General features: G+C 52.1%; 1 protein-coding gene across 5 annotated transcripts in view; it reads right to left on the bottom strand.

Annotated features, from left to right (window-relative positions):
- The window catches only part of TOGARAM2 (TOG array regulator of axonemal microtubules 2), a 76,011-nt gene that overhangs the window by 51,637 nt on the left and 10,366 nt on the right, over positions 1 to 14,008 (bottom strand). For 2 of the 5 annotated variants that reach the window (XM_032239186.1, XM_032239190.1), the window contains exons 1-2: positions 13,119 to 13,416; positions 462 to 588 (exon numbers count right to left, since the gene is read on the bottom strand). In XM_032239186.1, coding sequence (XP_032095077.1) covers positions 462 to 489 — 28 coding nt within the window. In that variant the 5' untranslated portion in view covers positions 490 to 588; positions 13,119 to 13,416. Of the gene's footprint in view, positions 1 to 461; positions 589 to 13,118; positions 13,421 to 14,008 lie in introns of those variants that run through there. The other 3 variants (XM_032239191.1, XM_032239189.1, XM_032239187.1) reach the window with 3 other exon arrangements.

Below are 14,008 nucleotides of genomic sequence, written 5' to 3'. Positions count from 1 at the left end.
ACCAGCCAGCTCCCAAAAGCAGAGCCAGGCCTTGAGGCCTGTCTCCTGATGCTAAGTGGCCACGCACTACTCCCATTCCCCAACCCAGCTGGCTAGGGAAATGGCACCATCCACCCTCCCCAAAGCCCCAGCCCACATCCACTGCTCATCCACATACCCTTGACCACAGAACAGAATTGGCCCCTCAAGGAACCAGCCACCCTGATGCAAAGAGTGGAGGCAAAGCTCAGGCCAAGGTCCTAGAACATTCCAAGCCCCTCCCTAGGCCGGGGAGCCACCCAGACAGCCAGCTGGGCACAGCACGTGGAAGCTGACCAGGGCTGGAAAGGCACGGCCACCTGGCTGCACCTCCCAGCAGCCCTTCGTCCCCGCATCTCCCCTTTTCTGACCCCTGGGAGTGTCTGAGGCAGATCCCCTATCCCGGAAAACACCAGCAGCAGGCCTCCCGTGGTGCCCCTTACCTTCGGGGGCATCATTACGGGTGCCCATGCCCTGAGTGGAGATGGTGCCTTCAAGGTTGCCCAGAGACAGCAGCTATTCCTGGGCACTGAATACAGTCCTTGGGCGTCTGGAGAGCACCATCCAGAACTAAGGGTGGGAGGAGAAAGGAGAAGTAAGTCAGTAAAAGCAAATTAACACTTTTAAACTACTTCCCAGAAAGCCCGTCAGGAGCCAAAGCATTATTGTCATGAAGAAATCAGCCACTGAACCAAAGAAGGATACTGTTTTTCTGACATTGGATTCACAGACGCTTCAGTTCCCAAGAGCAAGGCCGCATGGCTTTGGGAAGAGTTCATTATGTAGAGTGTCAACGAAACCCATCAACCTGCCATCCCTTGTCACTGGGACATGGACATATTTAGGGTCATGGGGAAAGGTGATTTTTTTCAAGGTAATGTCTGACACTTTGTTTCTCCATAGTTTCTATTTGCTTTAGATGCCCCTCAGTCCACCAGCTGCCCTGAAAGCCCACGGCGATGCTGGCCTCTGTGCCCATGCATCACGCAGGTGCTGGTGGGGCCTCCAGGCCACAGGCTCTCCAGTGTCTCTCAGAATTTGTGGCCACGACCTCCACGATGTCCTTGGCACTCATTCTCAGCTGACTGAACAAGCCACACCTGTGACCCCCTCAGCCACTGCACTGCCCACGCCTGGAGCCCTCCAGCCCTCCCTTCAGCCTCTGGGGTCAGCCCTCAGCTCTTGCCTTTGACTTAACTTCATTTTCTTCCCCTGTGACTCTGTGGCTTCACACAATTCTATGAATCCTTTGCTGAGATCATGGTGACCGGTTTCCCCTGCCAGGTAACGGAGGTGCCTCCAGAGCTGATCTGTGGTAAAACCAGGGGTGAAGTCCACAGCTCCCAATTTCTACCCCAGAGAGGAGCTCCCGACCACAAAGCATCTGGGGACAGGGCAGGAACCTGTGCCAACTCCCTTTTCTGAGCAACAAATCCCAACTCAGGAACTGAGAAACCTGCCTTCCACCTGGAAGCCAGCCAGCCACTACTCCACCCAGGCCCCAGAAGGCAGAGCAGCTCCTAGCAACTTTCAACCCAAACACAGGCTGCAGCCCAGCCCAGCACCCAGCCCAGCACCCAGCCCAGCACCCAGCCCAGCACCCACCCCAGCGCCCAGCCCAGCACGGCCCAGCCTCGTCTCACGCTTAGAACCTCAAGACACGAGTTCCCTGCCTGAGGAGAATTTTCCTCACAGCCAGGGAGAGGGGAACTCTCTAAAGCTCTCTATTTAATATCTGCTGGAAGAGGATGTGGCCACACAGTGGTGAAAAGCAGTCATGAACCCCTGTGAGACATGGCACCTCTCCCAGGCAAGGTGAGGAAAGATTCTATTCCACAGGTACCAACCCCCAAACTTCACCCCTGAGCTGGGAAAAGGCTCAAGAGGCCAGGCAAATGGTTTCCAGACAACGCCCAGAAGGAACATGCCAGGCTGGCACAGACTTCCCATGGCTGAATGACAGCAAACAAGCTAGGGTCCTGGGGTCTGGGGGCTCTGAGAGCAGCAAGCCCTACCTGTTCCCCACACCCCTGACCAGAGGATACACGTTCTATGAAAATTATATGCACAAGAGCAATATTTAGCTAAAGCCTTTGTTCCCCTTGGCTGCAGATTAGAATAGCCTGGGAATCAATTAAAATTACAGATTTCCAGTCCCCGCTTCCAGCTCCTACTGAATTAAGTCTAGGAAATAGACCAAGGGGATTTTTTTTTCTTTCACTTCTGATTTTTTTTTTTTTTTTTTTTTGATGGAATGTCATTATCACCCAGGCTGGAATGCAGTGGTGTGATCTCGGCTCACTGCAACCTCCGTTTCCCGGGTTTAAGTCATTCACCTGCCTCAGCCTCCCAAGTAGCTGAGGTTATAGGCATGTGTATCGCCATGCCCAGCTAATTTTTGTGTTTTTAGCAGTGATGGGGTTTCACCATGTTGGCCAGGCTGGTCTGAAACTCCTGACCTCAAGTGATCTGCCCACCTCAGCCTCCCAAAGTGCCAGAATTACAGGTGTTAAGCCACTATGCCTGGCCTTAACTTCTGATTTTGATGTTCAAACAGGATTGAAAACCACTGGCCGGTAGTTCAGATTCACTTTATAATAAGATCTCAACCCTATTTCTTACCCTAGGCTGTCAGAGTGGTCATTGCTGCCTCAGTTTCCCCAAAGCAATCACTCTCTTGGAAACTAAAGACTTGAGCTGCCTGAAGGTACAGGATGCTTAAGTTTCAACAGCCACCCCTACTGCAATGGGCCTTCTGAACAAGACAGTTATCCCACCGTAGCCTCCTCAGTGGTCAGAGGTCAACAGGCCAAGGCAGCCCAGCTTCCCCCGGTCCCCAGATACCAGCAGCATGGCGAGGAAACCTGGAGCCAGTCCACGGCTTGCCAAGGCATCCCCTCCAGCAGAGCCCCTTTGAGACCCTCTCAGGGTCTACACCTTCGACCCTTCAGATTCCAGGGTCTACAGTGCAGACTCTCCTAGGTGCCTGCCCAAAAGGAGGGGCCAAAGCTGCTAACGGACAAACAGCCTGACTTCTGTGGGTGCAGTGAGAGGCACCACCCCAGGAAATCACTTTGGCCCAGGGGCCTGTGGGAACTGAGTGATCTATATCCAAACTATAAAAGTCAGAGCCAGGAAGTCCAGCACAATAGTGGACAGAGCACAGACACCATTGAGCACCTGATCCCCAAGGCACAATTCACCGAGGCCCCATCACACCCGGCACTGCGCTGGACACTAAGGCATTCCTCTTCTGTTAGAGCAGCCAGGCCTGACCCAAAGGGCTAAATGAGCCAGTGGATTCTGGGGACATCTTATCCTCACCTCCTGATGCTCTGAATTGCTCCACCTGGCTGACTCCTCCCCTCTCAGCCTCCATTTCGCGGCCCAAGGAGTGGAGTGGCCCAAGATAAGTGACCGTTGTCCCCTCCTTCCATTATCGCTATGGCTATAGAGGTTCCATGGTGACCACACCACAGGAATGAAGAAAGGTGACAGAGGGGACTCAAGTTTCAAGTGGAAAGCAAACGAAAGCTGACTAAGTCTGGTGCAGTAAAGAAGGTCAGCCCCAAGCACAAAAACCCAACCGCCCGGGGCCTCGCACAGTCCACAGGGAGTGCCCAGCTCCACGTCCACCCTGCTCCCAAGGAGCTGAGAAGAGACTCCTCCCACCCAGCACAGCCCCGGGGCTGCCGCTCCCCCGGCTTCTCTTGCTGCCATGACATCACCCATCTGCTTTCAGGGACCTCTGAGAGGTCTCCAGCCAGAATTCTCATCTTCTCAGACAGAGCTGGTGGGAACACACAAAGGTGATAGAGAAAGGAAGGAGGGGTGATCCCAGCTGAGGGGAAAGGTGGCAGCATTTCCAAACCCTCATTCCAGAGTCAAATCTTGGTCCCCACTGACACACTCTCTGAAGAGAGGCCTCAGATCTAGGTCCCCCTCCCATGTCACACCCCACGAGCCAGTATGCATACAAGTGCCCAACTCAGAACTCCTAGAACGCTGGCTGTGGGCTCAGACACAGTGGGGCTAGAATCCTGCCCCGGACCCTCTTGCATAAACTTGGGAAGCTGATTTAATTCCTCTGAGCTTCAGTTTCTTCATCAGAAAAAAACATACTAAGAAGGGGTTTCGTTAGGAATAAATAAAGTAATGTCGGCAATAATAGTTCTATTGCCGGCATATGGGAATTGCTCCATAATCTCAGGTGTGAATCTTCCTTCTCCTTCCCTGGGGAAAAGCAACACCCCTGCCCCCCCCCACACACACACACACATACACACACACACACTCGCATGTCCATACGCCCACACTGTCTTTAAAGTCACGACAGGCCAGGCCTCCATTCCTGTAAGACAGACCCAGGTGACACAGGTGCCTCTCATTCGGAGGAAACAGATGTGCCTATAGAATAAGAGGCTCAAACTAAATGTTGCCTTTGACCTCCAGCTCCCGCCCGTGAGCCCACACTCCTAAGCAAATGCTCTCCGTAATGCCAGGCAGGGAGGGTGGACAGTCACTGTCACGCCAGGCAGGATGAAGTAACCCTCCTGCACAGACAGCCACTTAGGGAGACCCTCCATACTGTCTGGCCAGGGAGCGGGATCTAAACGGGTGGGAAATGGGATGTTAACGGGTAGGAGTAGGAGAGGCGTTCCAGGCTGAGGAAAGGCATGGAGGAAATGCGCCTGTGAGCCTGGGGTCTGGCGAGAGGACCCAGGCCCGGGAAGCGGGATGAGGGCCATCAGGGGACCCAGAATGCTTTGTCAGAGAGTCGGGGCTCGCTCCAAAGACTGTTCAAGAAGAGGAATGGCATTCTCTGATCTGCAGTTTCACACAGGCCCCGGGAGGGGAACCTTAGAAGAACTTCCTAAGGAAAGGGAGCCTCTGACAGAATTAAAGGACTGAAACATAGCGATGTTAGCCCAGCCTCTGCACGAGGCACCTGAAATTAGTAACTTAACCATTATCTGACACTGATTACATGCAGGTTTAGATCAGGCGGAACATGCCTTCCTGTATCCTGTACTGTCTCCCTGAGGATAAGGAACAGCTACCCGGCCTCCACTCACCACCACTTACACACAGCTCACCCTCCACCCACCTCTGCTCCCCCAGGGGAGGCAGCCCATCCCAGAGACCTCCAGAGAGGACTCTGGATGTTGTCAGGTGACTGACTTATGAGACTGACCTCCAGAGTTCAGGCCATCACTGAGAATCTGAGATTCACTCACTCATTCAAACACGGCATAGGTACTAGGATATGAAGGGGAATAAGATTAAAATCCAGCATCTGCAAGCTGTGTGACTGAAGGCACATTGCTAAACTCTCTGAGCCCCAACTCTTTTAACTGCAAAATGGAAATCATGCTGTAATCTTGGCACTTTGGGAGGCCAAGGGTGACAGATTGCTTAAGTTCAAGACCAGCCTAGGCAACATAGTAAAACCTCAACTCTACAAAAATGCAAAAATTAGTCGGGCGTGGTGGCATGTGTCTGTAGTCCAAGTTACTTGGGGGACTGAGGCAGGAGGATCCCTTGAGCACAGGAGTTCAAGGCTGCAGTGAGCTGAGATTGTGCCACTGTACTCCAGTCTGGGTGACAGAGTGAGACCCCATCAAAAAAAATAAAAACAGGATAATGCCTATCTCACTTCAATATTGCATTCAATAAAATATGAAAAGCAGGCCCAGTGCGGTGGTTCATGCCTATAACCCCAGCACTTTGGGAGGCCGAGGCGGGCAGGTCACTTAAGGTCAGGAGTTCAAGACCAGCCTGGTCAACATGGTGAAACCCCGTTTCTACCAAAAAATACAAAAATTAGCTGGGCGTGGTGCCACATGTCTATAATCCTAGCTACTCAAGAGGCTGAGGGAGGAGAACCTCTTGAACCTGGGAGGCGGAGGTTGCAGTGAGCCAAGAGATTACACCACTGCACTCTAGCCTGGGCAACAGAGCTAGACTCTAGCTCAAAAAATTAATAAATAAATAAAAATACCTGGCCACAATGGAGTTCCCGGAGCTAAGGAACAGCCCAGGAACAGCAGCACTGAGCAGAGATGGGCAGAGAAGGAGAGGCCTAAGGGAGTCTGAGCAAGGACAGCCAGGGAGGCGAGGGGAGCTGGCACCAGCAGAGCCAGATGAGCAGATAGTGCTAGAAGCGTCAGCTCAGCCAACTGGATGTGACCATTAGGGAATCATCGGGAGCTTAGTGAGAGCAATGTCTGGCCCATGGGACTGTGAGGGTGTCGCAGAAAATGACTGTGGTCTGAGCCATGGGTGGCAGGTGAAATAGAGACAGTGGGTCCAAACAATGCTGGAGAACTGGGATGAGAAAGGCAAGGACTGGGGAGTCGCTGGAGGACAATGAGGGTGGATGAAGTTGTGCTGTTTATTTGTTTGTTCTCTGTATTTTTCAGGGTAGGAGATTCTAGAGCATGTTCACAGGAGAAGAAAGAGCCAGAAGGAAAAGGCTGAAGACATGAGGGAGGGAGGGGAGCTGATGGAGCAGGAGCCCAGCGTTCACAGCCGAGGGAGAAGGGCACAGGCTGGGCCAGATGGGAGCGCCAGCCCTTGGGTACTGGAGGAAGAGCAAAGGGTCCTCCAGAGGGAGAGGTCAGGAAAAGGGAAAGGACACATAGAGTGCCCTTGATATTGGCGGTGAAGAGGGAGGAGAGACTGCTGCACGTGAGAGCTGGACTCAGGGGAGTGTGAAGTCCTGAGCTGCCCCAGGGGCACATTCTGCCTGTAGAAGAACCAAACCATTCCTTTCCTTTCCTCTTCCAGAAGCCTCCATCTTTATTAGGAGGGCTTCCTACAGGCAGCACCTACCCCCGTGATTTCAGTTGCCATCTGATGACTGGAACTTCCAAGTGGAGCCCAGACCTCCCTCTCTGGAGCCGCAGACAAGCTGCGAGGAGCTTTGGATGGCTCCACCTGCGTGTCCATCTTTATTAGCTTGGGGCAGGGCTGGCTTCCACAACAACCCTCAACTCGGCCACTCCTAGAGCTGGTGGTCCCAAGAGCCACTTCATCCCCAACTGGAAGACTGATGTCCATACCCACCTGACCCCCTGCGGGGGCATCCAAGGTCCTCCCCCAACTACTCAAGCCCCTGACTCCAGCTGTGATTGGCATGTGGGGGCCAGCAGGAAGGCTGTTCCCAGATGAGAACAGCGGCACCACAGCTGGGCGCCTACACCAGCTCCAGGGCTACCGCCACTGCTGCAGAAGGCGTCTCCTCTACTATTCCTAATACTCCTGCAACCACTGTGTTCTCAGACAATATGAGGTGCAGCCAGCCAGCAATTCCACAGAACACAGACAAAGGGACAAACAGCTCCAGGCTCATGGCAATAACACAGTAGCTGCAGTGTGACTGAATGAACGAATTCAAAACTAAAACATATCTTCCAGACAGTCTTGTTGAGAAGAAACTCAGTGAAGGAATGAACATTTCTTAGTTCCATTTTGCTACATACTCAGGCAATGTACTACATGCTTCCAAATATTATGTCATTGAGTTTTGGAAATAGAGAAAGAAAGTACATTTTTTCATCCTCATTTTATAGATAAGATGACTGAGGCTCTGAGGGGTTAAGTAACTAGGTTGAGGCCACAGAGCTACTAAGTGGAAGAGTTGAGGCTAGTGGTTTCTGCTCATGGAGGTGGTAGAAGGTAATATTTCAGGGCATGCATTCAGGAGTCAACAGACTTGGGTTCAATTCCATCACCTACTAGCTGTGTGACCTCAGACAGATGATTAAAGTTTTCTGAGTCTCCATTTAACGTCTCCATTTAAATGTAAAATGGAAATAATATCTATCTCCAAGGTTATTGAGAATATTCCAAATATGAGAAACATTTAATAGACTGATTGGGCCCAAGGGCTTAATCCACAGTGACTATTAATAGTATTGGCTGTTTAGTAACTGTTTTGCTCTGTTCAGATGTTCAGGAAGAGGGGAAATGTCCATTTTGAAAGTCTTTGGAGCCGGCACGGTGGCTCACGGCTATAATCCCAGCACTTTGGGAGGCCAAGGCGGGCAGCTCACCTGAGGCTGGGAGTTCAAGACCAGCCTGACCAACATGGAGAAACCTCGTCTCTACTCAAAATACAAAATTAGCCGGGCATGGTGATGCATGCCTGTTATCCCAGCTACTCAGGAGGCTGAGGCAGGAGAATCACTTGAACCCGCAGATGGAGGGTGCAGTGAGCTGAGATCTTGCCATTGCACTCCAGCCTGGGCAACGAGACCGAAACTCCATTCCAAAAAAAAAAAAGTCTTTGGAGCAAGAAGCTACAGAGGCCTGGCTGAGGCCGGACAGCAACACGGAGGTGCCACCTTGTGTAATGGGCAGTCTTTCCATTTCCTGAGCTGTCAAGGGTGAGCAGGAAGCAGTGGGCAGGCTGGGGCAGGACACTCAGAACAGGGGTCAGGCACCACCTTGCTGGGAAGAACTTTTCTTAATGGACCAGTCTGTTCAGGAGGCAGTTCACACCTGCATCTAATGACCTCCCAGGATGGGGCAGAGGAAGTGGTGAGAAACTCAAAGCAGCACTCCCCAACTTTTTGTGCCCAATACAGCTGAGGAAATGTGGCCATCCATCTGTAATAGCAGCTCAGTGGGGTGTCTTGGGTTGGGGTGGGTGGGCCATAGCGTTTGAAACAGCCCCTCCCAACCCCAGGAAATTCTGATGTGACAATTAATGATCTAAACGATATGGGAAAGCCTAGGGTGAGAGAAAGTTTTATTTAGGCTGTTTTGAAAAACAATTAGGTAGGTGACAAGCAGGACTGCCATGTTTATTTGCCTAGGTTGGGCACTGCACAAGGGCATCCTAATTAAGGAGACACCACTCATGCTCACACTACATCTTTTTTTTTTTTTTTTTGAGACACAGTTTCACTCTGTCAGCCAGGCTACAGTGAAGTGGCATGATCTTGGCTCACCGCAACCTCCACCTCCCAGGTTCAAGCAATTCTCCTGCCTCAGCTTCCCAAGTAGCTGGGACTACAGGCGTGTGCTACCACGTCCAGCTAATTATTATTATTTTTATTACTAGTAGAAATGGGGTTTCGCCTTGTTGGCCAGGCTTGCCTCGAACTCCTGACCTCAATGATCCACCCACCTCAGCCTCCCAAAGTGCTGGGATTATAGGCGTGGGCCTCACACTACATCTTTTCCAAAGTCCTGGCAATGTTGTTTTAGACAATCAGTGTACATAATTATACACTCAATACAGTCTCTTTCTGATGAATAGAAGAAAAGTGTCTTGAGAAAGAGACATCTTTTTCTAACTCACAAAAGGAACCATATGAATGAACTGTAGTCCTAGCAAAGGATATGTAACTTATATGTCAATTTACAAAATTCAAAATCTTCTGAACCTTCCCCCACCTTTGTGTATCGTGTGGTACAAACGTGAATTAGAGATGAATCAGAACTCAGGCTAGCAATTTAACAGACTTTCCTGTGCCTTTCTCCTGTCGCTACATTTTAAGCTGGAAGAGACCTTGGAGGTCAGCTAGTCTCCTTCCTTGTAAATAGGGAGTTAATCTGAGGCCCACAGAGGCCGTGTGACTTACTGTCTTAGCCTGCTCAGGCTGCTAGAACAAAATACCATAGAATAGGTGGCCTCAACAACAAAAATTTAGCAGGGCGCAGTGGCTCACACCTATAATCCCAGCACTTTGGGAGGCTGAGGCAGGCAGATCACCTGAGGTCAGGAGTTCAAGACCAGCCTGATCAAAATGGAGAAACCCATCTCTACTAAAAATACAAAATTAGCCAGGCATGGTGGTGCGTGCCTGTAATCCCAGCTATTCGGGAGGCTGAAGAAGGAGAATCGCTTAAACTCAGGAGGCAGAGGTTGCAGTGAACCAAGATCATGCCATTGCACTCCAGCCTAGGCAACAAGAGCAAAACTCCCCCGGCAAAAACAAAAACAAAAACAAAAACAGAAATTTAGTTCTGGAGGCCGGGAAGTCAACGTGCCGGCTAATTCTGTTCCTGGTGAGGACTCACTTCCTGGATGGCAGGTGGCTGTCTTCCCTTTGTCCTCACGCGGCCTCACCCGGCAGCGAGAGAGAGCAAGCTTTCTGGTCCCTTCGTCTAAGGGCACTAATCCCATTATGAGAGCTCATGACCTCATCTAAATCTGGTTACCTCCTGAAGGCCCCACCTCCTAATACCAACACATGAGGGTTTAGGCTTTAACGTTTGCATTTGTGGGGTCACATACATTCAGTCTATAACACATACACAAGGCCATCAGGAGCCAATGCCTATCCCAGGGCCCATACCCCTGTAGGCATCACACTGGCTGCCAGGTGGCAAGGCATTCAACTGGACTGGGAGGAAATCTTCCTTCTCCAGCTTCCCATCCAGGCCTCCCCAAAATGGTCACCTTGCCATGGCCATGCCTGGTCAGAGAAAACGCAGTGTGATTCCAAGGACTAAGGTTTTTGGAGGGGTTGGATGCTGCTGCATCAATCCTGCCTGAAATCACACAGCCATTGGCTGGGGCTTGGAAGTCTTCTGCCCACCCTGAGATCCCCGCCATTGAGGTAAGAGTTATCCTAGCACTTGATCATAGTCCTGGAGTCTCGAATGAAAAATGGCTTGGTCCACTGCCCCAGGAATGCCTTCTGCACAGTTTGGCTGATCAGTTGAGGATTCCTGCCCAGTAACTGGGGCTTGAATCTTCAAACTGTAGACTGTGAATACACACATGTACGTGGAGGGTCTGAAGGGACCAGGAAGCAAGAAAGCATCTGTCCAAAGTCTCAGAAAAGATGTATTGACATGACTCTAGCATCTGAATGTCTGTCACAACCCAGTAAACGACTCTTGGCAAAGACCTCCCTGCAAGAAGCTCAGAAGACTTCAGACCCCAGCCCTGTCCCTTCCCAATGGCCCACAATATGGGATATTACAGGGCAATGAAACAAACAACCGCCCCACTCAACACTATGGACGATGTCACAGTGTAATGTTTAATGAAAGAAGTGAGACCCAAAAGACTACACAGAGTATGACCCTACTCTGTTCCGGCCAGGCTCAGCCAGGTCTTGAATTCCAGGCTCAGGGGATCCTCCTGCCTTGGCCTCCCAAAGTGCTGGAATTACAGGTGTGAGCCACCATGCCCAGCCCATGTATGCATTTCTAAACACTCAGTGTAATTCTGTCTTCCTTTGAACTTTATAGAAGTAGGCTCATACTCTGTGTAGTCTTTTATAATTCCAGCACTTTGGGAGGTCAAGGCAGGTGGATCACGAGGTCAGGAATTCAAGATCAGCCTGGCCAAGATGCTGAAACACCATCTCTACTAAAAACACAAAAATTAGTCAGAAGTGATGGTGGGCACCTGTAATCCCAGCTACTTGGTAGGCTGAGGCAGAGAATTGCTTGAACCCAGGAGGCAGAGGTTGCAGTGAGCCAAGATCACACCGCTGCACTCCAGCCTGGGCAAGAGAGCGAGACTCTGTGTAAAAAAAATAAATAAATAAGGGTTAGCTGGGCATGGTGGTGTACACCTGGAGACCCAGCTACTTGGGAAGCTGAGGTAGAAGGAATACTTGAGCCTAGAAGGCAGAGGTTGCAGTGAGCTGAGATCACGCCACTGCACTCCCACCTGGGGGACAGGGTGAAACCCTGTCTCAAAAAATGAAGGGAAATTAAATTAAAATAGAAATGCAGACATAGATGGAAAACTTGAAAGAAAAGCAAGGAAAAATTCAGAGCATGGTTAACCCTAAGGGAAAGGAAGCAGCTGTGACGAGGACAGGCCCGTGGGGGTGGTTTCTGGGAAGCAGCCAGTGTGACTATTTCTTGACCTGGGCAGTAGCTAAATGGACATTCACCTTATAATCATCCCTCACACTGCGCATGCATTTTCTGCATTCTTCCGTCTGCAATAATAAACTTCCAGCGTCCGTGCTGGTGAGCAGAGTCTGGTGCCTCGGAGTGGGCTACGGGGTCAGCGGAGGAGGTGCTGCCCTCAGAGCAGACCTCTCCAGAGCTCAGGTGAACTTCTCCCCATCCCTTGCCCCAGCTATGTTCCTATAATCTGCTAGTCTCTAGCTCCGTGGGCTGAAACTGAGCCAGTCCTGGGAGCCAGCCAGCCTGTGGCTAGAAGATGGCAGGGCCATCTCCTGCAGGGCATTGGTGCGAAGGGCGAGGAACTGCCTGGCTCAGGACAGAGGCGATTACAGGCCCCTTACACCACTTCCCGGGGCCAGGGACGAATGCCCTGCGGCCAGCCTCAGTGATGCTCTGACAGAGCAGGGACTCTGTCCCTACCCTCCCTGCACTCCTGGGGACACGGCAGCCTCTGAGGTCCTCTGCCAGCACCGGCACTTGCCCTGGAGAAGTGACTAGAAAATCTTAGTTTCAGGACACTGAAATGTGCTCCAGAAAGAAACATGCCAGTCTCCACCATGACAACAGCATCAACGGCGGTAACTTCCCTTCCGCGCACGGGCTAACGTGCTGCTGCCCTCCTGGCTGTCCCCATGCTCGCAGGCGGCACCATGAGAGGCTTTTCTTAAACCCCTCCTCACACATGAGACCTGAGGCTCACCGAGGCAAAGAGCGAAAGTCCACACAGCCAGAAAGAGGGGTGTTAGAATTCAAACCCAGAGCAGAGTCCCTCCAAGGCCTATGCTCTCATGGGGTGCCCCAGCACCCCCAAGCATGGTGCCATCCCCACAGCATGCCCCCACCCCTTCCAGCACCATCGCCCGCAGCACCCCAGGGAGCCGTTGCCCTGTGAGGGTTCTGCACTCAGAGGCCATGACTCAGGGAAGGGCCAGCCCAGGCCAGCCCCCTCCTTCCTTGGCTCCCAGCGCTCAGAGAGCAGTGAGTCCCACCTCCTCCCTTAGAGCCGCCACATGAAGGCCCAGAGCAGGTCAGGGACCTTCCCACCGTCACACAGCCTCCATGTCACGGCAGGATGCCTTTTCTTTCACTGTACCTTTGTGCTTGCTCCAGTTCGGGTCCTTGTCCCTCCCTCCAAGGACTTCAGGGGTCTTGATCCGCCCTCCCATTCACCTCCCCACAACAGGCGGCTCAGTGGACCTATCACCTCTCACCTCTCTGTCCAGAGGCCAAACCCCTGTCACTGGAGGAATCCAGGGTCCTTGGTCTCTGTAGAGACGTTGATGCTCACGGGCCCAGGGAGGCAAGGATGGGGCCACCCCAGGCTGGCCCACCCTGGTCCCTCCAAGCCACTAAGTCCTGGGCCGCAGCCTCCTGTCCGGGCAGGTGCTGGATGGCTGCGAGCCCCGCTGCTGGCGCGCTCCAGCTCTCAGCAAAGTTCTCCTTGAGTAAACAAGGCTGCATAGCAACCACTCTCCGAAGGAGCGCACGGCTCCCTGCGTGGGGGAGAGACAGACCCAGGAGACTTTTCCCCTTGGTCTCATTGCCTCTGTGGCTCACCCAAGCACAGGCACTCCCAAGTGGCCAATCTGTCCTCTGGGGTCATGGACACCACAGAAAGAGAGCGCACTGGGCCCCCCTGCCCAGTGGCTGCAGCCAGGAAGTGCACAGCAGGCTTGGCGCAGGCATGTTGCTGGCGGTGGAACCCCTGGTTTTGCTTACGGCCTCTGGGCTCAATCTGCTTCTGCTTAGTAGCTCTTCTGGAGGCAGAAGGGCAGAGGGAGCATCCAGGCCTTGGCAGCAGGCAGAGCTGGGTTTGAATCCTGATCTGGCTACTTCCAGCTCTGTGCGCTCTGGTCAAAACTTTACCTTTCTTGACCTCAGCTTCCTCATCTATAAAATGGGTACAACAATAGTACTGACTTGATAGGGTTTCAAAGGTGCATGTAACAGCTGTAGTTTTGTCTAGCACTTGGTAGGCTCTCCATCGCTTCCCCAGAAATCCTTGCAGAGCAGGAAGCCTGTGGCCTTCCTCCCAAGCAGATTTCTCCACCTTCACTTTTGGAAAATGGGATCCAAGCAGCCCATGTGTGCTTCCTCACTG

Source organism: Sapajus apella, unplaced genomic scaffold, assembly GCF_009761245.1.
Source record: "Sapajus apella isolate SASKATOON/1434 unplaced genomic scaffold, GSC_monkey_1.0 scaffold44, whole genome shotgun sequence".
NCBI classification, from domain to species: Eukaryota; Metazoa; Chordata; class Mammalia; order Primates; family Cebidae; genus Sapajus; species Sapajus apella.
This window is presented reverse-complemented; position numbering and strand designations above follow the sequence as displayed.